The sequence below is a fragment of the Leptonychotes weddellii genome, chromosome 1 (assembly GCF_054177405.1).
Source record: "Leptonychotes weddellii isolate Sample4059 chromosome 1, ASM5417740v2, whole genome shotgun sequence".
In the NCBI taxonomy this organism is placed as follows: domain Eukaryota; kingdom Metazoa; phylum Chordata; class Mammalia; order Carnivora; family Phocidae; genus Leptonychotes; species Leptonychotes weddellii.
The window spans coordinates 18,606,232-18,631,227 of record NC_138369.1 but is presented as its reverse complement, the minus strand read 5'-3'; the positions used below and the strand labels follow the sequence as shown (position 1 = coordinate 18,631,227).

At 52.1% G+C, this 24,996-nt stretch overlaps 1 protein-coding gene across 1 annotated transcript in view; it reads right to left on the bottom strand.

Annotated features, from left to right (window-relative positions):
• Positions 1-393: 393 nt before the first annotated feature.
• CACNA1D (calcium voltage-gated channel subunit alpha1 D) overlaps positions 394-24,996 on the bottom strand; it is a 291,430-nt gene continuing 266,827 nt past the window's right edge. The window contains exons 41-48 of the mRNA XM_081805721.1: positions 11,871-11,987; positions 10,820-11,187; positions 10,108-10,134; positions 8,466-8,615; positions 7,993-8,156; positions 5,123-5,244; positions 3,195-3,515; positions 394-2,538 (exon numbers count right to left, since the gene is read on the bottom strand). Of these exons, the coding sequence (XP_081661847.1) occupies positions 2,245-2,538; positions 3,195-3,515; positions 5,123-5,244; positions 7,993-8,156; positions 8,466-8,615; positions 10,108-10,134; positions 10,820-11,187; positions 11,871-11,987 (1,563 nt within the window). The 3' untranslated portion in view covers positions 394-2,244. The remainder of the gene's footprint in view (positions 2,539-3,194; positions 3,516-5,122; positions 5,245-7,992; positions 8,157-8,465; positions 8,616-10,107; positions 10,135-10,819; positions 11,188-11,870; positions 11,988-24,996) is intronic.

The window sequence follows — 24,996 nt, the reverse complement described above, 5'->3', positions numbered from 1 at the left end:
AAGAACGTTTTCACGGTAGATGGGAGGTTGAGCGCTGGCCTGTTAGGTGCCACAGCCTGGACGCATGCCAGTCTGTAAGTACCGCTGGGGAGAAATGGCAGCCTGCACCAGAAAACCCCATCCTGGTAGGACTGCTGCTGAGAAGCCACACAGTGAGAACAATGTCCAGCAGAGGTGATGGGGAGGGTGGCTTAGCCCCTGAGGAGAAACTGTGCTCTCTCTGCAGCTGGTGCTGAGTGACCGTGGGCCTCAAGGAGGGAGAGATGAGGATAAGAGAAGCTACCCAGTCCCAGAACTGCCCTCACCGAGTGCCCGCCCCTTCTGGAGCGCTCACTGGCCCACACCAGTTCTTTGCAACGAGAGCCCCCTCATGCCATAAAAATTATTACACGGTTTTATTCTGAAGAACATTTTGCATTTTAATTAAAAAAAATTTATGTCAGGAAATAGTCATTTACAAACCTTCAAGTGTTTTTGCCTGGATCTGGAGTAAGAATGTCTTAAGAAGAGGTTTGTAAGGTCTTCATAACAAAGTATTGTTATTTACAAAAAAAAAAAACCCAAAAAACAAAAAACAAACCCAAAACATTAACAGGTTGTCTAGGTAATATTTAAAAATTTTGAACCAAAAAACTGCTGTCTTTTTTTTTTTTTTTTTTTTTGACCTCAGGGAATCCCTGCCAAGGTAACTTGACAAAGTCGGCATGATTCCTTGAACAGGAAGGGAAGCCTTGGTGGGTCTCGTGGTCCAAAAGTGGGTTTTCATCAGGAAGCACAGCCAGAGTGTGCGTACGTTCTAATGAAAACTTCAGCCCTCATTCAGTTGCATATAAAAGCCCTCAAAGAGAACACACAGTACAGCAGTGTTGTGTAAAAAGGCAACAATACGACTTGGACAGACCCGACGTTCTAATCCTGCAGATCACGGCTTTGCCCCTCCGCCCCCCTTCCCCAGCACCCCTATTTAAGACCAGCAGTAGCATCCATCCTCAGGGAGCGAGGGCAGAGGAACTTCATTCCCCTGTTCGATTCTTTCTACACCAGAGATGCAAAATAGGTCTTGTGGGGGCAGCGGGGATGCCGCTGTGAATGCCACAGGGTCAGAGGAACCAGCTCGACCGATGGGACGAGCTTAGCAGAGGGTCAGTAAAATCAAAGACAGGTGCAGCCTGCGGTGGACCAAAGGTACACTGTCAAATCCTGGAACTCTTGCCCAAAGCAAAGGTTGTTAAGGAGTCATCTGGTATATCTTGTGTAAAGGTAGATTTAGAGTGACTCAAAATATTTTTAGAAAAAATCTCTATAGTGTCAAGTTCTTTTGAACTTAAAATTTCATCTCCAAAAGATTTTCACGGAATAGATGAGAATTGGCTCTATTTCTCCTACTTCTGTACAGCCCGAGTAAAAATGCTAATAATACCTAGATTTCAGTGGGGAACTACAATTATTAGGACCCATGGATATTGCTGCAGTTCAAATACGGTACAATAATTACAAAATATAGACCATCTCTTTACAAATACAAATTATAGTATATTACAAGTCATGTACAGTAAATCTATAATTTTTAAACAAACTAGCGTATCTAAGTTTACCTGGTTGCGAGTGCATGATTATTCCAGTTTACAGTTGCCCTTGAGCTGACAGTCAGAAACCGACTGAGTGACACTCTTTCTTGTAAACTGGGGTCACATAACAGAAAACCTCGTGTCTAAGGTCCTGCTCCCCTCTCCAGATGACGGCTGGTAGGTAGGTCCTGATTCACACACTGTATTTCAGAACAGCTAAACAGAAACCGGGAAGCAGTATGTTTGGGAGGAAAGGGTTTAAAAATGGATATGCTGGGCCCAGTGAATGTCTGATATGCTAGACCGATGGCTGAGGTAATGACACAGGTGTGGTGATCGTCATCACCTTGACCTTCCCCACCGTGCCAGCAGGTGGGTGGGCGCAGGGGAGAGCCCCGGGGGTGCCCTGGACAAGCGGGCAGGGCTTGTCCCACCTCCTCACGGGTCCTCCCCTGAGGGCTGGACCTGCTGCTTCCCACAGCTGGGGCTGGGCACGGGGGAACGACTGTCCCCTACCAGGTTTATGGCTTCCGTGAGGCATGACATCACTTGTACAAAAGTCTAATTGAACATGGACTCCACACTAGTGCCTAACCTTTCCTAACTACGAGGCACTTTTTCCCTGGCCCTCCGGCGCCCCACCTGAGGCCAGAGCCAGTCTGCCCCTCCCTGGGGGCTACAGGGTGGTGATGCAGATCATTTCATCTGCCAGGTCTTCCTCATCTCTTCCGGGGTCAGGCTCTTCATCGCTATAGCCTGGCCCGAAGTCCTGGAGCTCATAGTCCTGCCGGTGGGAGACGGGGCCCACGCCCCCGTTAGCCTGGGGATACACCGTCCCGTTGAGCAGGTTGCTGGCTGCACTTTCCATCTCGTCGATGGTCAGGTCGCAGGCATCGGCGATTTCGTGTTTTGTTGCCGATACAAATTTTGGGTCCCTTGCATACCGTCCTAAGCCTTCAGATATCAGGACCTGTACAGGACAGAGGATCGACGGCATGAATGCGTTACGAGGCTTTGCCGGGAAAATGACAGAGGAGCCCCCTCAGGCACTAACCGCAAGATGTGCTTTTGGGACTCAACCAGTCCCATTCGCTAGACCTCACATGTGACAAAATGTGAATGGCTTGGAAATGTCACAGAGCTTGAACGCTACATAGGGCCCAACAAGAGTGAGCCCTAGATTTCAGTAGGAGCTGGTGATACTGGCAGGCCCAGCACGTGTAATCCTAGGTACAGCTCCGCTAGGAGAACAGGCAGTGGCCTGTTTTTTTTTTTTTTAAGATTTTATTTATTTCACAGAGAGAGAGTGAGAGAGAGAGAGCACGAGAGGTGGGGGAGTGGGAGAGGGAGAAGCAGGCTCCCCGGTGAGCAGGGAGCCCGATGGGGGCTCGATCCCAGGACCCTGGGATCATGACCGGAGCTGAAGGCAGACACTTAAAGACCGAGTCACCCAGGCGTCCCAGTGGCGGTATTCTTACACTTGCGCTGTACGAACCATCTTTGCTTCAGAGGAATGGGTGCGATCCAGAGGAGAAGGGACCCAGCTCGGCTCCCAAGCCCCCCCCACCCTCAGAACCACCACGGCGCCTGCGTGTCCCCCTCTGCTGTGCCGGATGGCACACTCACCGCCTCCACCAAGCTGTCTGCGCTCCTCTGCTTGTCACTGTTCTTGTTGCGGAAGCTGCTGGGGACAGTCAGGCTGGCTGGTGTGAACGTTCGGTACGAGATGCCAGGCTCGTCCGTGTACCAGGAGCTCCGGTGCAGGGACGGCAGGCTGCCATTGACCTGGTCCAGGGCCTCCGGCCGCTCCACCTGGATCAGGGGCGCGTAGCACGGTGTCCAGTCCCGGTACGGAGGGGTCGCCGGAGGGGTGGCCCATGACCGGGTCGAGTGGCTCGGTGAGTACTTCTGGGCTTTACTGGAATCCAGGCCCGCAACTGCCATGATCTGGGGAGAGACGAAAGGAGGCGGGGCCAGAGGTCCTCAGGTGCGGGCCCCAGGCCTCCCCATGCACACCAAGCAGGAGGCACGGATGCATGGGGGCGGCCACAGATAAGGGACAAGGACTTGAAAAGGACACAGGCAGTAAAATCTGGCTTTCTGGCAGACTGTTTTCAGTTTCCCCAAATCCATAATGCATTCTCATGACTGTTCTTAAGGAGGCATCAGCCGCTAATTCGTGAAATTGCAGCCGAGTGGTGGAGAATTAGGGAAGACATTCACCCTGGGCTGTATGAACACACCACCCAGTTCGCTCTCGGTTTAAATACGGAAGGACATGAGGGGCAAACGAGTCATTCCCAGCCCTCGGAAGGAACACAGTCCTCTCTCCTCTAGTGCCATTCATCACACTTGCCAGCCTCCGGTCTGCTCTGGAGCTCTGGGCACAAGCCCTGCTGCCCCTGCCCCCAGCTGTGCCCCAGCAGCCACCCCAGCATTCCCTCTCTGCACGGAGCGCCACGGAGGCCCGTGACCCAACCGGAAGCCAGGGCCAGCCGCGGGAGGCAGTGCAGACACAAATCTGGCCCTCGTGGGGGCCGGACAGCAGAGGGAGGGGCGTTCGCATGCACGTGCCCGTGGAGACTTCCAGGCCTACTTGGTTCATGGCATTTGATGGCTGGGCCTTCCCACGCCTTGTCCTTCCACAACAAAGCAGGACACGAATAAAAATTAATATAAAAACTGAAGGCAGAAAAGTGACAAGTTGGCGGAGAGACCTGAATGGAACACCTGAAATGGAAGCTAGTGCTCGCGTGCTCAGGATGCCGGCAGTAAGCAAGCTGGGGGTGAGCTGGCTCTGCACGTTTACGGACCGGGTGCTCCCCGCATGCTCCCCGCACGCCTTCCGGCCCCTGACACATGTACACAGTGGACTGCATCTCTGATGTGCTCTTTGCCGGAGGAAAAAGTGCCCTCTTCTTGCCCTTGAGGCAAAGCCCTGGTGAGGGGGCTGCAGCCCCACCCTCCCTCCAGGCCCTGGGCTCCCTCCTGTCCAGCCACCTCACCATGGACGGGTCCTTCTCCCTGGACCGCACTCTCTCCTTGCCCAGGGTCAGAGGCTCACCCACCCGTGACCACGGCGCCCTGCCCACAAAGGGCTCTACAGACATGTCTTAATGAAGGAACCATGTCTCAGAGCAGATAAAGGGCAGCACTGACTGTTCAGGATCAGGCAAGCGGCCACCCCTCCCTGGGTCAGGGACTGTACCAGGCCCCGTCTTCAGTGCCCAGGAGAGAACACAGTGTGCACCACGGCCGAGGGCCCAGCTTGGGAAGCTGGCAGCCTTGGATTCATAGGTCAACACGGTCACGCACCTCCTGTGTGAGCTCAGACATGTCACCTACCCTCTCCTTGATATTCGCTCATCTGTGAAATGGGGTTCGTGATAGTAACTATTTGGCAGGGTTGCTCCAAGATTGAACCAGAGTGTCTGTGAAGGTTCTCTCCTTCCCTCCTGCTGCTGGCAGCCCGAGGGAAGTGGGTGTCCCGAGGGTGGGTCCCACACAGGCGGCCCCTTGGGCCTGTGGTGTCAAGGCCAGGTGGGCAGGCTCACCTGTTGCTGCATCAAGTGCAGAGGCAGGGCTGTGCGGTGGGGGAAGGCGGGGGACGGCGGGACGTCCTCCTGGCTGCTCTGCCCGCGCAGGCACTCGAAGTTGAAGGAGGATCTCCGGTGGGCTGAGAAGTGAAGCACAGTGACAGCTGTGAAACAGGGGCTCTGTGGGGCCCCCGGGGCTCTGGGGTCAGGGTGGGCCCCTGGACACTCGGCGGGGGGCCCAAGAGGAAGCAAGTCACACATCCAAGGAGAAGTATTAGGTAGTGAGGTCTTGGACCTTCGGGAGGATGAAGAAGCTGCCCAACTGAGGGATGATTTTAGTAGGTGTAAGTTGGTTCCTTGCAAACGTAGTGCCTGTTCTCATGGGGCGGAGCTGAAAGCTCCAGAGGGCACCTGTTCTGACTGGACGCCCCTGGCCCTGTACACACACTGTGGGGAACACAGCACTCAGGTCAAGAACACAATGTCGTTCTAGAATCCTGCAAACACCTGCTGCTGCCCCCTTCTCTCCCTGCAGGCATCCTATGTGTCTCTGGGGCCCCCGGCATCTTGCTGGTGCTCCCATGCTTATACCTGCTTTAAGGGGAGTGACTTGCTATCCGCTCAACCAGGTAAGCAGCAAATCCTTTGGTTGGGGAAGACCCAGCTTCTCTAGCCCTGAAGGCAAAACCGGAAAAGAACACCTCTGATGTTAGAGAACACGGCTGTCTCATTATCAGCTACTCAAAAGAGAGGCTCGTGCACAGGCTGAGCAATGACAAGAGGTCCCGAGTTTGTGGCTTCACAGGACACAGGGCCCAGGAGGTCGGTCTGAATTCTGGGCCCCCAAGCACAGGCCAGACGCTCCCCGCCCCGGGACAGGTCCAGCCTCGAGGGTGCTGGCCCTAGAGACACGGCATGGGGGCCTTACTGACAGTTTGCAAAGCAGGAGCCAGGTCTCCTCAGCCTCTGCTTCCTAAGATCCCAGGGCATTTCTCATGGCCCGGCAAAACTCCACACCCCGGATTCTTGTACTGGAAAACGGGCGAGCCGCCCAGGCCTCCTGGGAGTCACACGGAGCGGCAGGAACCAGGTTCTGTGAGCGCTCTAATCTAAAAGTGTGGGAAGACTGGGCTGAGCCCTGGGCTGACCCTGCCCAGTGCGGGGAGAACAGACAAGCAGCCCCGGCCACGCAGGCTTGAGGCGCCCCTATGGGGCGTGCTGGACCGCCTCCTCCTCAAGTCGCCTCTGCGGGACACAGAGAGCTGCACGACAGCTGCTGTCCTCATCAGACAGCCTGGCCTCCCTGCACCACACAGGGGCCTCCCTCGTCGGCACACCCTTGAGGACCCTCCTAGGGGCAGCCGGCCAGGGCCAGAGGCTCGGAGCCAGGAGAGGAAACCACCATCTCTCTCATTCGGGTAGTGCCCTTTGGTTTTGAAAATCCGTCCCTGGATACACTGATCATCTCGTCTGCTGTGCAGACAACCAACTCTGACAGAGAAAGGAATTCTACTGTTGCTGAGAACACAGGCAGAAGACATCCACCTTCCCCTGCCCAAGGTCGGAAGCGATGGGCAGCAAAGCAAATAAAATACGTTTTATTGATTTGCCCTTACGGATAAAGAGGGCATCTGCTCTGGCCCACTGGGGTTCCTCACTTCACTCGGGTAGTGCCTCTGAATGGTGGGCATTAATGTGGCCACCGTAGGGGACACAGGGAGGGTCCAGAGAGGGCAGGGCAGTCCACAGACAAGGGGGCCTCTGCCAGGCTCACCCACATGTCGCCCCATATTCAGGGAGCTCAGAATTGCTCTGTTCGGCAGCATGTGTTTGGGGCTGCAGAATGAAATATAAACTATGGAAATGGGTCTGATGACACTCCCCAGCAGGGCTGAGACTGCAGCAGAGAGGAGAGGGCCCTAGGCACCACCCAGCTGGACTGGTTACTGCACACAGAGTCAGCGGACTCAGAGCCAATGTGTCTTGGCTATTTTTGGTTGCTGACTGGAGTCCTGCTCAGAAATATGCGCCATTCCTCAGAAACACCAGGAACGGATATTCTTTAACCGTCACCAAAATGCCCCCATGTGCAAAATCCAACTGCCTGGCCAGGAGCTGGCAGGGGTCACGGCGTCATTTCTTACCCCAGGCCAAGTCCCTCACTGGGGGGTGAGCCACATCTCCTGCAGCCCTGCTTAGGCCACCGGTGTAAGAAAACCAGGTGGGAAACAGCTGGCCCCCTGCCTCTTCTCAGCGGGATGGGACTCCTCCAGCCCCAGGATGGGGGCGTGGACCCAACACCTGCCCCGTGAGCAAGGGCACTGGCTGACACGTGGTAAGAGGGGAAGCCCCTGGTGGGAACTGGGCAGAGATGGACACCAAGAGTCCCCAGGGGCCCCCCAGAGGCAGGGGGGTGGTGGTGCTTGGTGGGACAGGCCTGGGCTCAGGTCCAGCTCTGCACCGGGGCTGCTCACTTCCGCCCTCTGAGGGTCAGTTACCCCGTCCACAGAGAGGGCCTGACAACCCCACGCTGCCCATCGTGCCTACCCCACATGATGAACCCCAGGCTCCAAGGCAACGATAATGTGCACGAAAACCCCTCATCAGATACCACGTACTGAGCACGCTTAGGACCACATGCTGCCTTTCTCTGTGCTCAGAGTCAAAATGGCCCGGAAGTGGTTTGAGCTCAATCACGTGGGACACGGATGAGCCAGAAGGAAGAGCCGATACCCATAGGGTCTCCAACCAGGGGGCTGGTCTTGAGGACGGAGGACAGTCCCTAGCACGGCACGACCACATCTGTCACACTTCCTCGGGGCCGGGGTTGGGGAAGGAGCATACTGTTCTCTGGGAGTCTTCACCCAAAACAAAAAATCTGGCCTCACATGTCGGGGTGGGAGGTAGTAGGCGTCTCCTTGGAGATCTCCGGGAATCATAGCAAACAGGCGAGTCCTCATCCTCCAAGAAGCCTTGGGGGTGATGGTAGCCTCGGGGCCGCTCGAAGTCCCAGCTGCCGCCTGGGTATCGGCTGTAGTAGCTGTAGTTTTGCCTGGGGGTGAGAAAGGCGAGGAGAGAGCGTAAGGGGCACATGAGATCTTTGCTAACAAGCCCTGTCTCTTAGCTCAGACAGCCCCATGGCTACAGTCCTCTCCCCAGCTTTCCTAGACACCCCGACTGGCTGAGAGCCAGGCAGTCAGTCGTCAGCTTCATGGAAGATTCAGGGCCCTGGGAGAAGCTGGTCTCTCTGCCTGCCTCTCGGGCAGTCCAGGTGTCGTACAGGCGGGCCCTTGCCGCAGAGTATGAGGGGCAGGAGAGAGCCAGGCCTCCTGACGTCAGCCCGAGCCACAGAGCTGCTCACCTGGCCCCGGTCGGCGAGCAGGCATCCTCAAAGCCCTCCTCACCGCTGAAATACTCCTGTTCCTCCAAGCAGCAGGAGTCCCTGAAGTAGCCACGGATCTCTGGATCTTCCCGGCAGATAGTGGGGAACTGCTCATCCCTCGAGTCAGACCTACAGTGGTGAGAGAGGGCCCGAGCCCATGTGCCCCCAGCTTCTCCCTGGTGTCCCCAGGACTGGACCGTTCAGGCCTCTGGTGGCAGAGCTGTGTGTATGAGCATGTGCGCGTGCTGGGAAGGGGCCGCTCTCTCACTACCTTGCACAATGCTGGTGCCAAACCACCATGCCCAGGGGCCATGGAGCCAAAGGAGTGGGTGTCATTTGGTGGAACAGAACAAGGAAATGGACCTAGAGGCCTGCAGCGATCGGCAGTCCCAGGGAGAATACGCTGGGCTCCCAGGCCACCTGCTCTGATCCTTGCTCCTTCCTCCTCTGAACCGTGTACTTCAGGCTCTGGAACAAAGAGGCTCCCTGACCAGTTTCCCACTACCTCTGACCCAGGAAAAGGTGACAGGAGTTTGGGATATGGTGTCCCCGGGGAGACTCACATGCATGACACCTGCCAAGTTTTCAAAGACGGCCCTGCCCACATGGCAAGACTGTTGTGCTATCTCCCTGAAAGCTGCTATCCTGGCCTCAGTTCTCAGGAAAGCCAGCCAGGCTCTGTTACATCGACTCTCTCCAAAGAGAGGACAGTGCTCCCTCCAAGTTCTTCATTCTCTCAAGTTGCTCCTGAGCAGCAGGTTGCACTTGATATAATTAAACTAGGAGACCCAGCCTCTCTGTCCCCAGCAAAATGATCATCCCGCTGACCATACAACCCGGGTCAGCAAATACGGAGCAGGATACACTGCACATATGTTGAGGGCTGCAGGGGAGACAAAGGAGAAGACCCGGTCCCTGGTCTTCAGGAGGTTGGGGTCATGCTTTTATGAAGCCCCCACAAGAGGTGTGAACCCAGCCAGCAGAGGCAGGTAGCACCAGCCTCCCAGGGCCAGGCGCCCGGGAGCGCACAGTGGGCTCTCCCCACATGGTGGTCATGGGGTGTGCCTGTAGGGGCTAGCCCATGGGCACACTGGCGTGGGAATACTAGTCCTTGGAGGATGACACAGTCTATGCACATATGGACCTAAAAGCTCCTTTGCTTAGAAAGAAACAACTACTAGCGCGCCTGGGTGGCACCGTTGGTTGAGCATCTGACTCTTGGTTTCAGCTCAGGTCATGATCTCAGGGTCATGAGATCGCGCCCCTGCGTCGGGCTCTGTGCTCAACAAAGAACCTCCTTGAGTTTCTCTCCCTCTCCCTCTGCCCCTACACGCCGCTTGCACATGCTCTCTCTCTCTAAAATAAATCTTAAAAAAAAAGAGAGAAAGAAAGAGAGAGAGGGTGGGGGGATGGGAAGGAAAGGAGGAAGGAAACGAAGGAAGGGAAGGAGGGAAGAAAGAAGCAACCACCTCTGCCTCTGGAGCCCATAGCCCCAAGCTCCACTGTCCTATGAGGTTGCTGCCTGAAAGGAAGTTCTCATCCCTCCCAGCACTGAGAGGCCAGCTGGTCACACTCACAACACAGAGTATTTAACACACAAACACAGGCAATGAGCACATACCTAATGTAAGTTTCATAATAGCGGGTTCTATCCAGGAAAGGCATAACATGGGAGGGAGGGAGGGAGAAGATAAAAGTTAAGTATTTCCAATAAAATTTAAAATGCAGATTATCAGGCTAGTTCCTAGAGCAGAGGTCAGCAAACTATGGTTTATGGGCCATATACTGTCCATGAGCTATGAACAGTTCTTACGCTTTTAAAGGAGTGCAAAAAACTCAAAGGAAGAAAAATATTACACCATGTGGGACCATGTGAAGCTCACATTGCAGTGTCCATAAAGTTTTACTGGGACACAGCCACACTCATGCATTTAAACAGTCTATGACTGCTTTCTCTCTACAAGAGCAGAGCTCGGTCACTGCAATGGAGCCCGTATGGTGCCCAAAGCCTAAAATATTTACCATCTGGCCCTTTACAAACGTTGCCAACCTCTGTCCCAAAGTATGTTGGCACCACTGGGGAAGGCAGAGTTCACAGCAACTGCTGCTATTTGAAGGGGCATCCCGTTTGGCAGGACACAGGATGGCTGGTGGCCCTTTATCCTTTGGGTTCGTCACTGGCTAGTGCCTGATGAGGCCATGAGCTCACGGCACTCACGGGTTCGAGGGTCAGGGCCTCCTGAGCATCTCCCGTGTGTGCCAGAGCACCGGGGAGAAAGAAGCGCCTTGCGCAGACACTACGTCACCAAGTGCAAACACATTTTAAAGGTTACCTTTTAATACTGGACCTTCTTGGAGGCTCCCGGTCATGCTTGTGGGAGGAGGGATGCCCATTTTCAGACATATGCTCAAGGTTCCCCATGCTGGGCCGCTTTCCAGGGGCAGCTTTGGACATATTGGCATTATTGAGATTGGCATTTGTTGAGCTGGGAGCTTGCTTTCCTATGGAATTATGGTTATGATGGCTATGACACCCCGAATTTCCTGCTGGAGGAAACAGCGGTCTCTCAGTATCACTTGCAGGTGGAACTGAAGGCCTTTGGACATGCAGGGGACGGTGGGTGGTATTGGTCTGCTGAAGGGGGTCTCTCCTATCACTATTAACATGATTGACATGGTTTCCAAGCAGGGCACCATTTCTCTGCAAAATAATGGGAGACAACACCAGGTAATTTAACAAGTATTTGATGCAGGCTAGCTTTGTTAGGTAATTTTTTTCTACACGAAACACAAATTCTAGGTAAGCTCCGTAGGATCCCTGTAAAAACAATCTGAGTGTCTCACAGATCAGGGCGGATGTGTCTGTGTGGCAGCTGGTCCCCCTGAAATGAGGAAGGTTACCGATCCCTGAGCTGGGGAGCAAGCTCTTGGCTGTCACACGAGTGTGCTCTTCACGTCGATCCAAGTTGAGGTGACTTATACCCAGCAAGGCTGACTGGCAGCCCCCAGCAGTTGAGGCTGGACAGGAGGCATGCTCTCTGGGCTAGGGGTGCTGAGGGCCAGCCCAGGGAAGAAGGGGGTAACACAGGTGGGCAGCTGCTAGCGGGACTCAGGAGGCTCAGCCACACTGGCCAAGCAGCTGTGGCCAGGCTCCTCTGAAGCTGCCAGTGTGGGACAGAGGGGCCAGCTCAGGGCAGGAGCAGGCCTGGCCCTAGAGGAGGTGCCGAAGGTCTGCTGTGGGGAGAGCATGGTCCGTGAGCCCCTCTAGGCCCGGGTGCTGGCGTGCATTCTCCAGGTTCTTTTGTGGATCACCGACTGCCCAAACTGAAGTCCTGCCCCGCTATCTCCAAGTGGCCAGTGTGTAGCTAGGCGTGGAATAATTACTTTGAATACATCTTCTTCTTCTTCTCGTTTTGTTTCCTCCGGCTCGTCATCTTGCAAATCACATGATATAGCACGCCGGATTTCTGGCCCAATGTCATGCAGTGTCCTTAATCCTGCCTAGATCAACAAAAATGGCAAAACGGATTAGACAATATGGGTGCGCTGGGCCCGGCCTGGGTCCTGGCTCTGCTCCTGCCTGATTCAGCTGTGGCGAGGGAAGCTTTCTCCAAAGGGCAACCCATGGGAGTGACTACTCGTGTGAATGTAACTGAAGGGTCCCTGAAGCCCCGGGGTTGAAGGGTGTGGTCAGGAGTTCCAGACGGTCCTAGACTAGGGTGCTCAAGGCCTCCGACCCAGTCACTTCCTTCTCACATAGCCCAACTGTCAGGGAACAGGGTCTGCCATGGCCAAGAGCACATGCCTGCATCCAAATGACAGTCTACAGAAGGAGGGCCTGCAGAGTCCTCTCCTAGAGCCCCAGAGAGGGCCAGGAGCACAACCCAGCCACTCGATGGGGAGGGTGGCCAGGACTCACTGGCCATGACCTAAGTACGGGTATGAGGGGGCAAGCTGACCAAGCAGCCAGCGGGGCCACCGGTTCTGCAAGAAAGCCATGGGAACGAGGGAGTGACAGGTGCACACACTGCAATCACCAGCACATTCAGGACCATGACGGAATGGGTCGACACGCACACAGACCCGGGCCGCTGTGCAGCGCCTGCCTCCGTGGCCATCCGTGGTGCCCTGGAGGGTCAGGCCAAGAGCTTGCCAACAGCTGGATCATCCTCTTGAAGACCACAACACATTGAAAAGGGCTCACCAGCCTCTGGAGGCTGTGTGGGACCCACCAGGTGACCCCTCCTGGCCCCTCACAGACACAGTCCTCTGCCTAAGGTCCTCACGGTTGGCTTTCCTTACGCTGGACCCCGGGTTCCACTGGAACAGGGCCTGGGAGACGCCCTTCTGTTGTTCCCAGCTTTGTTAGGGAAACACCAGAGATGATTCTGCTATACATGTGGAGGGACGAGTTGCTGGCTCTGAGAAAGTTCTGTTCTGACCATCAATTTGAAGAAAAACAGCATGCTGACTTAAAGACTAATAGGAACGGTATAGCCACTTTATCCTTTTCCACAAAAAAACTGGCATCTCAAAGAGGCACTTCCTCCCTGCCACCAGGCCTAAGTGCCCCCTGTCCTATATTTGGGCAGGACCCTCTCATTTGCTGGCAGTCCTTCTGCCACAGCGGAGACTGTCTGAGTCCTGGCTGCACAGGGCTGATCTGCACACTACATCACGGTGGTCAGCAGGGAACAACTGGGCTTAGAGGTGGGGCATCAGGGGAGGGGACCACTTCCTGGCCCTTCCTCCACAACCCCCAGCAGCAGGGAGTTGGGAGGGGAGGGGCTGGTGGGGATGGTGGCCACGGTCTGGCCAGGTCCCACAGGGCTGGCCCCCCTGGTGTGGGAATGCTCACAGCTGGTCTTCTGCAGAAGCCAGTGGTGGTGATGGTAATTTAGAAAGTAAAGTCCTACGGGAAGTTCCTAAGAAGCTCCTGTGAAAACAGCCTCCTCCTCCATAGGAGACAATGCTGTTAAAAATGGTACACCAGGCTAGGTCTGATACGATCCATTCTCTGAATAGAGGAGCAGGGCTGGGGGCGGGGGGTGTCTTTCCATTTCATGAATTGTGGGTGTGCAAGAGCTGCCTAGATTCAGAGCTCTCAGGTTCCTGGCGAGGAATGCTGTGGTCTCGTTGGAGAAAGACACACGTGTCCTGCCACCAAACCCAGAATAGTTCGTGGTATTGTCAGTGAGGCTACCTCTCACTCTCCTGTCCCTCTGACCACAGGCACGAGCTGCACGCGCACAAGCATACACATACACGCTCATGTAGGCGCACACACACGCTTTCCCTCGCTCAGGATCCCCAAGTCTGGCACATCTGAGCCAGGGGAATCGTCTGGCTTAGACGCGGACCCACTTGCCATTCTCTTGGAAACATCGAGAAGGCGACGCTAATGTCCAGTGGGGGAGAGCTTTTTCACCCAGAGCTGCGGGCCTGTGCAGGAAGGTCCAGCCCAGCAGCGTTGAACAGCCTGCAGCTCATTCGTTCAGTGTTTCCCAGGGCACAGTCATCAAGGGAAGATTAGCTAAGCCAGGATTTCATTGTCTGGTTTTGGATCACTGGAGGAAAGGCAGATCTGAGGCTCCCAAATCAAAGACCAGGTTTGAGACACCTGCTGTCGTGTCTATAAGATAAACATAGGTGACAAAGCACTAAGTCAACACCCCCAGGTAAATTATATATATGAGCCCATCTCACGAGGCACCACGGGCTTGGAATACCCCTGAGTTTGAAAAAAAAAAAAAAAAAACCAAAAAACAGATAATCCTATTCACTGTTATTCAACAATTTGGACTAGGTCTGATTAAAAGAAATAGAAAACTATTTATTTGGATAATTTTTAACATCATCCACTGTTGGCGGGTTGACATTTCACTGAAATACACATATAACATAATTGCATAAGAAAAACAAAAATGGTCTCCAGCAGGTCTTCGATGGTACACAAGATCAGGAGAGTGTGGTGAACAGACACAGGACAGAGAATTTGTTTGCAACATAAATCATGGAGAAAACTGAGAGGTGGCTCAAGAGGCCCCTTCTGAGGACAAATAATGACAACATATTTATTAAAGAGACATTAGAGGAGGATAAAAAGCATCACTCTTCGACATGAAAGCAGAGGTTTAGAAATCATGGTTACGTTTTGCTCACACCACGCAGGAAGAAACACATCTTCTAAAAGTCAGGGATTGACCTGACTCTTTCACATGGGATCTGGGGAAGGACGCAGGGGGGATGGGGCATACCGAGGGGTGGTGGCAGGGGTAGGGTGTCTGCCAGGGGAGGGTGCCAGGAGTGGGGTATCTGCCGGGGGGTGTCAGGGGTGGGGTGTCTACTGGGGGTGTGTGTCAGGGGTGGGGTGTCTACCGGCGGGGGGGATGTCAGGGGTGGGGTGTCCGGGGGTGGTGGTGCCAGGGGTGGGTTGTCTGCCAGGTCTGGGAAGGTGGGAAACAGAGGTTCCCAAACTTGAACTGAAATGAAGCTTAAACACAGCACCCTGAATTTATTACATATCACAAAACATGATAATGAAATTTTTCTAGCACACATATCAAGCTAAAAGGTAGCTTAGGCTGCTCCAAAATTTCCATAGGCACGAGTTCTGATCCCAGAAAACTATCTTAAACTCTTGAAAAAATTACTTTTTTCCACAGTCCTAAGAAAAAGAACATTCTTTTCCCTTGAAATAAACACTTCACAATCAGTAAAATGAGCTATTCTTTCATTTTTCATATCGGTGTCTACCTCTATCGGCAAAGTACTACTTTAATTTGAAACTTGGTCATTAGCACTTAAACCAACATAATTAAAGCCATATAAAGTCATTCCATTAACATCACAGAATTATGGTTTTGAATAAACACAGAATTGTTATAAAATAGAAACATTTTTAAGATGTCCAATCATATAAAATATTAAACAGAATCAAGCCTAGTTTCTGGTTGATTTTTAAATGCTAGATGGTATCATAAATATCTTTTAAAAAAAGAAATGTTGGCGCTTTGCCTGCAGACTGCTGCTTTAAATTTTAGACACCATTTAACTGGAATTTTGTACATATTTACTCCATAGATGATTAAGTCACCAAAAAAAACAAAAACAAAAACCAAACTACAAAATCTAAGTATCTCTGAAGCAATAGCATAAAAATATGGTATTTGAACATCAAATAGGAACATTCGTTTACCTTCCTTTCTCTTGCCCACTCTTAGGGTCAGATTTTCCTACCTGGGTGTGTGAGAGATCCTGCCCTCGTCGCCTTCCTAAGCTAGCTCCGTGAGACCCACCAGGAGCTGCCGGCTCTCAGCGGCACAGCAAGCCCAGACAAAGGCCAGAACCCCTCCTGAACCTACACTGTAACAGTGGAGATAAGAGATGTGAGTCTCCAGTCGGACCCGGCCAGGCCATTCATCTCTGGATGTGAGTGCCAGGCTTTCAGACTCCAGCCAGCGAGCCCCTGTCCGGCAGAGCCTGCTCTCCATCACGGGCTTCGCTCAGCCAGGCCTGGCCTTGCACACTCATCTCCTGAAGGGCAAGTGCTGGTGAACCCTTTCGCGGGATTCAGCCCTACCCAATCAGAGGGCACGGTTTCCGAACTAGCTCCATCAGAAGAACGAACTGGAGGTTCAGCTCTTAGAGAATAAACCAGCCCATCTACAAGCTGTCCCCCACCGCCTCCGCATACACAACACACATGGGCACACCCCTTCTTTTGTCCTCCTTTTCCTCCAGGGAAAATGTGACAGTGTAGCTTTGTGTCCATTACGCACAGTTCTTGAGTCATGCATCCAGGGTGAGAATCATGAGCACGGCACTCCGTGGGCCACCCGCGGGGATTCTGACCCTCACTGAAAAGTCAGCTGTAACGTCACCACAGAAGTTCCTCTTGGGGCTGCGCTCAGCAACACACATCAATTTCCCACCACTTCGAAAGGTTAAGGAAGGTTTTCTTAAAATTACCTAAAGGGACCTATGACATTTCCCTGTGAACGATCTCACAGAGCTCTCTGAGCAACCTCGATTCTTGGCTGAAGTTTAACACCAGAATCTGAAATTCCTGCGAGTTTCCTGATAACAGAGTATTACTTCAATTTAAGCTCAGCAGATACCTTAAATCAGGAGCTCTAGTCTGTTAGCATCTCTGTAGCTGTCATAACAATCTCCCAACCTTTACCCCACCACATCCCGGAAGGCCAGGATTATCCCCATTTGGTTGAGTGGCCTGCCCTACCTAGCGAAGGCTCAGCTATGACTCAGGTCCCCAGGCCTGTGGTTCCCATGAGGCCCTGCTGGCCTCACCCAGGCCACCACCAAGACAAAGTTGTTGAGTCTATGGGAAAGAGGGCTGGGATCAAGTCTGAATTGTGTGCTCACTTAATGACTGTGACCCCACTCAAGTTTAACCTTCTTCCAACTAACTTAGCAGAGCTCTTGTATCACTAAGGCCACATGGAAATGACCAGTGATCACACATCCTTGTCTCGGCTGGGCCGCTCTGAGGAGTGGTGATCTTTAAAACACGGTCTGTCACACACTAACTCAGACCCCCATTCCTCCAGATCAGCACAGGCAGTGAGATGTGGGGTTCCACTCTCAGTCTGAACTTCGCTGGGCATAGAGGGCACAGGCAGCTCTGTGTCTAGGTGAGTGGGTTGGGACTGGCGTGGCACCGGGGAGGACAGAAAAGTTCTGGTGGGGACAGTGCTCAACGCAGGAGGCTCCCTCACCAGGGAGATCATAAAAAGGCTCCAGCACCCTTTTCCTTTAGCGGGGATATGGGATCATTTCCCTAGAGTAGCAGTTCTCAAAGCATGGCCCGGGGACACTTCCGGGGCCCACGAGGGGACTGTAATTTGCACAATACTAGTATCTTCTTTGCCTTATACACGCATTCTCTCAGAGCACAGTGGGGTTCTTCAAAGGCTCCATGACATGTGAGGATGTCACCTCTCTGCTATCTTTGTACGCGTATATTCTGTATTTCAAAAATTTCTCAGTTTTAATTTCTAATGTAAATACTGATATACAAGGGTCCTCAATTATTTTTAAGAACATAAAAGAGACCCTGAAGATTGAGAACAGCTGATAACTCAGCCCCAGACGGGCAGCACCAACCTTTCCTCAGGCACTGGCGCCTTCACCTCATCTATGATTCCTGGGATTCTGCTGACTTTCTCTACTTACGGAAGAAATGTCCTTCCTCTGGCTTCTCTGAGCTAGCCTTTGGCACTTGTTAATGGGTTGCCTTCACCGTGGCTTAGAACGACATACCCTCCCATTACCCCAAATAGCCACCTCTCTTAGGTCTGAGGTATGCCACGGAGAATGAATTTACACAGGTACCTAACCCAACCTTGGAACTGTCAGTAGGTGTTAGCAAGTTCCTTCTCGTGGAAAACTGACACATTAGGGCTAATGAAGTCATTAGGTTGGTATTATTCAATAACACACCACAATAATTAAGACCTTCTGCTACTACATAATATAACCTGCCTTAACTTCTTTTCAGTAATTCTATATCTTCTTGAAGGCTTTTGAAAATAATCATTATTATTGTCAGAGGAAAAAGATCTCTTGCCTTTCAGAAAAAGTAGAGAATCCCGTACCCAACAATCCTGTGAATTTAGGTTGGGTCACACCACACTGTAAGGACAACGTGTAATTATGAAGAGCCTGGTGTCCAACCCTACATCTGTTTCCCTACGATGGATACCGGCCTGCATCGTGTCTTCCATACAGGAGCGTAAGAGTCTAGCACCATGGATTCTGGTGTTGGGTACCAAGTTTGCTGAGTCTGTGAAGATTCTCAGGTAATAAACTTGAGTTGTCTCTTACAACTTTTCCACACTCAAAGCTATACTCTTCTGGCAAGGTTTTAAGAGAAAGGACAGAGGTGTCTGCAGTCTGACCGTACGCCAAGTTTCTGGGAAGCTTTGTTTCCCTTTTGAGTTGAAGTCAGAGGCAGACTTCATGACTTTTGGATGTTTCCATAAACTGCCCTTGGCTAGCAGCCATGGCTAGCACCGTCACTCAGCAACACAGCCAGGCCCCTACGGGGCCAGAGTCTCTCATTTCATTGAAACCATTCCCTAATTCCATCCAGAACGTTCACCGTTTTCCAGTTGTTTCTTATATGGAAGGACTGCAGAAAAGCATATGGAAACACCTGCCATGCCCATTGCTTGGGGCTGTTCTGTCGAGACTTTACCCTGTGGAGACTCCATCTAGAAGTCAGCTGGTCACCCTGGCCCTCTGAGACAGGGGGAAGCACATACCGCCCTTCATTGTTTAAGAAACTTGACATTGGGGTGGGTCAGAAACAGAGGGATCATTCATCTGATGGTGAATTAGCTCCACACCTGTGCCCATGGGGCTGACCAGTCTCCTTTGCAGGCATGATACACCAAACTCTTAATAAGTGGTGCATCCCAGGCACTACCTGATCAGGGCAGAGTGGGCCTTCAGACCAGAGCAGGATTCCAGAGGCCCCTGGTACACCAGGCATTAGCCTTTTAGTTGCTGGATCACAGAGGGATCTGGAGAGGGACTGGATGTCAGCAAGGGGGCCCCAGCTGTTAAAGTAGCATGTACAGAGAGGCTTCATCTTCACAAGGGTGTGGCCACACCAGAGTGTGCTGGCCAGCTTTCAACCCCACCCTGCACACCACTGCCCTGGGTGCTGTGTGAAGTCAGACCCGCTCTTGGGCCCCATGGACTCTGCTGTGAGAATCCATAAAACCCACCATGAGCTCCTAGACTTACAGCAGTCTCCACACTGGGAGCAGAATCAGGGGCCGGGCCTGTTTCCATAAGTGAGGCCAGGGAATCCACTTCAGTGCAGACAAGCCAGATCACTGGTAACATGAGCCCCTGGGGCCAAAGGGCACAGTAGAAAAGACATCACTGGAACAGACCTCAGGGCTGAGAGGGACCCTGCCACCTGTGCCCCGGATGGGCCTGCAGGACTTCCACTAATGCTGCTCTTCCCCATGGTGGATGCCACTTTCCCACTTGGCCTGCTCTTGAAGGAGCCCAGCCAGGAACAGGGCCTCCCCACATGCTTGCTGGCTGTCTCCGCCGCATTCCACCTGCCCCCTCACGCACGCACGCACGCACGCACGCATGCGCACACACGCACACACGCGCAAAGCCTCTGGTCTGCACCGACGAGGGCAGGCCAAAGGGGCTTGTAAACACTTCTTTTCTCTAAACACTTCAGAAACTTCAAGTTTTCACACTACAGTTACTTTTGAATACTGATCTTAAAACTCTAGTTGGCTCCTCTGGGTATCTTGGGTTCAGCACTGGATGTATAGGCTCAACTACTGAGAATTTCAGACTCCCTCGTGAAGCAACTTCTCGGGCAAACGTCTACAATTTGTAAGACCGTGAAAACACAACCTGCAGAGGTACCCCTGTGTACATCTTTATACATTTCCCAGATCTCCTTAAAAGGGGTAGAATTCTCTTCCTTGGTGAATAACTACAGTACAGAACAGAACAGAGATCAAAGAAAAACAAGAATTTCTTAAAGTTCCGGTAGTAAACAGGCATATGATATTATTATTGTTGTAGTCTTAATAATAAGCAATTATACGTTCAAAGTGCTTTACAATCACTTAGCTATTCCTCACAACAGCCCTGTGAGGTAGGTCGACATTATTGCCCCCATTTTACAGATGGGGGAAACTGAGGCACAGAGAGGTTAAGTGTCTTGCCCAAGGTCACGCAGCAAGTGAACGCTGGAGCTGAGACTAGAACCCAGGTTCCCTGACTCCCAGTGTCCTTGAAACTAGACCACACTGCTTCCAAAGAGGCATCCCCAGACTGGCTTTGAGCACGAATTAAAGACGGACAATGTTGGATGAGGTTTGGGTGTGGTGGTATTTCCCGTGGACACGTTAAGATGGAACCTGAGGTGTTACCTGGACTGGTTTTGGCATGCAGGTGTATGTGTTAGTTTAAATGGTGTCTGAGCTTCCTGGCCTGCCCACTTCCCACTGCATTCTCAACTGGGTCACTGCAGAGAGTGGGGGCTGGAGGGTCAGGAGGTCATGGCGGACTGGCATATAAAAGAAACTCTGTCAGCTCAGTGCCGAGGGGCCTGCCAGTCTTTGGGAGTTCGGGCAAACTAGGGATGCAGGACTTTGGAACAAAGTCAGCTGCCCACCTTAGGCAGGTCTGCTTCATCTTTTTATTATGGTATTTTTTTACTGGCCAGCGTCAGGAAGTTGTGTTCATTTCATTTCTCTGTGGGGCGGCTGCCCCCCTCCTTTGCTCTCTCTCTCTCTTTCCCTTTCTCTGAGTCTCTGCTTGGAAGGGAAAACTGTTAAGCCTTTTGCACGTTCCCTTCCATGAAAAAGAACCACCGGGAGCAGCGTCCGCGACAGGAGGCCATGGCTCTGCAGATGAGCCACACCCTGCTTCCGCCTTCTGGAGGAGTGCTTTGCTTGGAAGGGGTCTCCCTGGGGCCTTGGGTTTGCTTTTTCCTGCATTTCTCCCGAAATGCTGTTTCAGTAGAAATAAGCCCACTTGAGACTTTTCCCTTTCAAGGCCTTAGCCACAAACGCCTTCCGACTAACGAGCTTGGTGCTGTAGCTCAGGCAGAAAATTCTAAAGCATCCGTTCAAGCATCTGAAACAAATGAATCAGCCAGTGAAATCTCATCTGTTAGCATCTGTTCTCGTCTTAGATTAAAAAAGAAAAGAAAAGAGAAAGCCTTTTTTATGGCTTTAAATGGACTCATGCTTTTTAAAAAAAAAAAGAAAAATATCTTGCTACTTTTTAAACTAAGGTAACTAAGTAACAGGTGTCCGCTACTCCACGGATTAAATGTCTGTGGAGCGTGTCTTCCTCTCCTGCACTGGGCCTCCCCGAGGTGGCTGCATCAGGGCACATCCGGGACTAAGAGTCGCTGGATTCTTTATACCACCCACCCTTCCACTCGAGCACCTACATCACCAACTGTTGGCTGGGGTGCAGGCTTTCACAGAAAACCTAACCACCTAACTCTTTACCAGCTGGAAAGAATGGTTTCCTCCTTAAACCCAACCTCCAAACAGGTGAGAAAAAGACTATCCCTCTAAAGTCTTCCTGTCATTAAAGATAATCAGACTCCCAGCTGGAACAACTGGGGGATAGAGTCTCCTCGGATTTCACCAGAGTATCTTTGGCATAAAGAGAATCCTTGAATGTTGAAAGAAATGAACAAAACTTTTCCCACTTTGGGATCTTTTTTTTTTTTTTCCCCTTTATCCATGAGACACTGGACTAATTCATGTCTGCATCTTGCATCTGGAAGGTCTGATGGGGCACTGCTGTTTGATGGGAAGGGGACTGAGCATTTTTAAGGCTGCAGAGCTGTGTTCCTTTATTGACTTGCTCTTGGCAGAAACTTGCAGGTCACTCAATGTAGCAGTAATGGAGGGGAGAGCAAATGTGGAGTCAAACTGAAGTGGATATGGCACATGGGGAGGGGGGCGGGTGGTGAGGAAAACAAAAAGGCAGCCTGATGCAGCTTCTCTCCGACCCTCTGGAGAAGGTTGGAGAGAAGGCTGGCTTTAATGAAGATGGATGGATAGATGGAAACTGCACACTCATTCAGACCGCAGAGGCCAGAGGACACCGGGTGCCGAGCTCCTCCCGACACAAGGATCCCCTTCATGTAGAAGGGGACACCGCAGTGGGTCTGAAGAGAGGGAGACCAGATGGAGCCCCCAAGGCTGGAAACCCCAGTGCATCTGTGTGCCCTTGAGAACCATTCCACGGGGAGCAGAGAACGTGGACCTGTTCTGATCCCGCTCAGACAGACTGCACTCTACGCAGCACAAGCACGCACATGCCTACGTTGTACTTCTGCGCTCACACTCGACCTCCCATGGGCAAGCCGTCTGTCAGCCACGTGGCACACCCGGCGTGGGAGGAAGCCACTCATCCCACTTCTCAGCAGGCTGTGCCCACATCTGGGGGCTTCCTTGCGCGTCCTTGTACTTGTCCTAGTGACACTGTGGGTGCCACTGCCATTCGACCCCATGTCCCTAACTGCTGTGTCATCACAGAGTATTTCATCACACAGAAAGGAAGCGCCTCCTCATGCTCATTAAATGTAGAGTGACAAATCACATTTAAAGCCACTTCTAGAACAGAGGAGGCCAAAAATGTAATTAGAATTATCCTTCAAGGAGACCAGAATTTTCTATTTTTAATGTTTGCTTCAGAATCCAATACACTTTCAGAATTTATCAGTCAAGATTATGAACACAACTTAATCTTCTAGGCTGTGTACTCAACATAAATTATAGTCATAGCCTCAACTCCCAACAGAACCAGGTAAAGATGCACTGGTATCATCATCTAACAGGAAATGTTTAATTTCACCAAGGAAATGAAACTCTTTCTACAAACAACAAAATGAAAAATGTTTAGGAGAAAAACATTATTGTAATGCAATGTGTTGGTCTTTTACCCCATGACTTATAAATGTAGCTTTAGCACCATTTGAAACTGCAACTTAAAAAGACTCGGGGAAGCCCATCCATGAAATGTGATAATTATTTAGCCATGTGTTGTTTTTCAGGTTTTAAAACATCAAAACACTGTATCTAGCCACTAGAGCAGGAACTGAAGCCATCTGACTGGGAAGTCTTGGGAATTCAGGGAAGGGAGAACTCTACTCATGCGGTCATCATGCACGCCTTCCCCAGAAAACAGAAGGGTCTCCTAACACAGAGCTAACTTGGTTACTGGAAGTTATGACATAGCCATCCATGAGAGAGTATGTTTCCCCCTCAAGAAAAGTCATCAAGTGCTATGGACCCCACCACCTAGAATCCCAGAATAGCAGGCAGTTCCCTGCAGGGGGAGGGGACCGTGACACTCCCAAATCCGGCCAGTCTAGTCCTCCAGGCCCAGGACCGCTTTAGGGAAGCGCCTTCAGAAGTGCATTCATCACCCCTTCTCCTTGCACCCAACTTGGCCACGCTGCCCCCAAGAATCTATGGACCACAGACCTGTTCAGACTTGCAAACACATCTTTTCAGTTTGCTTTCATCTTTCTAAGGCTACTTGTGAGTGGTGGTCGGGAGGAGGGCTTTCCCTTTTGCAGACTGGAGGGGCCAGAGGGGAAAGTTTTACTCACAAATTCCACAACCTGAGACAGCAATGGGCTACTGGACTGAGCCTGTGGTTCACTGAGCCACCTTTAGGACAGGTGATCAGAGAAATAAAGATCAGAAATCGTCTTCAGCTGGATTGCGCATCCTTGCTTCCACTGGCTCTGCAGCTGTCTGGGCAGAGCAGAGGTGTCCTCATAAAGGACATCTACTACCCCACCATCTGCATATGCACCCACTTGCCCTCACTCATGGCCATTCACGTTTATGTCCTCTCTCGCAGCAAGCTCACAGATAAGCCCTCCCTTCACTGCACCATTGCTTGGAACACAAAACAACACTGGGCGTTTCTCTCCAGAAAAAAGTGAAGGACTATTCCACACTGAACCCTGCTAATACCCTACATGGCCCAATGTAAGACTCGTGATGATAACAGGGACATAAAAGTCATTTTAAAGTGAACAAATGAACAGGGAAAAAAACTCTATCTTACTCGTGATGGACTTCAGGCACGTGGGTAGCAGAGACGATGGGGCTTTGGTTAGTTTGGACAGGTGTTTCTGCAGCTTGCCAACCTCTGTAGTTCCCTTTTGCCGGTTCTTAACATCTCATTCCCTCTTCACCCTGCTTTCTCTGTTGCCAGTGCTCGCTCACAAACTTCCCTTCGTGGCCCCTCCTCCTGCAAGCTTCACAGTGACCCCCTTCCTCCACACACCTGCTTCCCGTGCCAGAGATCTGGGCTTACCTAGAGTTCTACATCCTTGAATGCATGGACCCTGGCTGGAACCAGAGGTTCCTGTAAGCCGCGCCCACACTCCAGGAGCCTGGGGCGAGCCAGGGCTGGCACAGGCAGAGGGCCCAGAGGCTGGCCTGGGCACAGAGCAGCGTTTGCACAGCAAGCCTCACGGCTGTCAGGAAACATACACAGAGACAGACACACTGTGACACACGCGCGCACACACACACCCATCTGCACACACACACACACCAGGAGGTGATGGATGTTACTGAAATGGACCGAAAACCAACAAGCAGTGGGGTAAGAAACAAACAGAAACAAAACAAAGCACTTGCGTTCAGATGGAAAGCTGTTTCCTGGGCAGCTAGGGCCCGAGCCCGGGACTGGGGGGAGGTGGGTGCCTGCCTAAGGACCCTGTCTTTGGAGAAGCCGGGAGGAGACAGGGTACAAGGCCAGCGCTGGCCCCCCGGGGCCTGCCAGGGCTGTACCTCCGCCGCTGTCCTGGGGGCCCTGCCACCCGGGCCATGGCAGGTGCGGGCACAACAGACAAAGCAAGGAGAGGGGGGCACTTACCTCATAGCCCAGAAATGGCTAGTCCGCATTTTGGGGGGTGTGCGGTATCTCAGTTTAAACAAAATCCTTGTGGCAC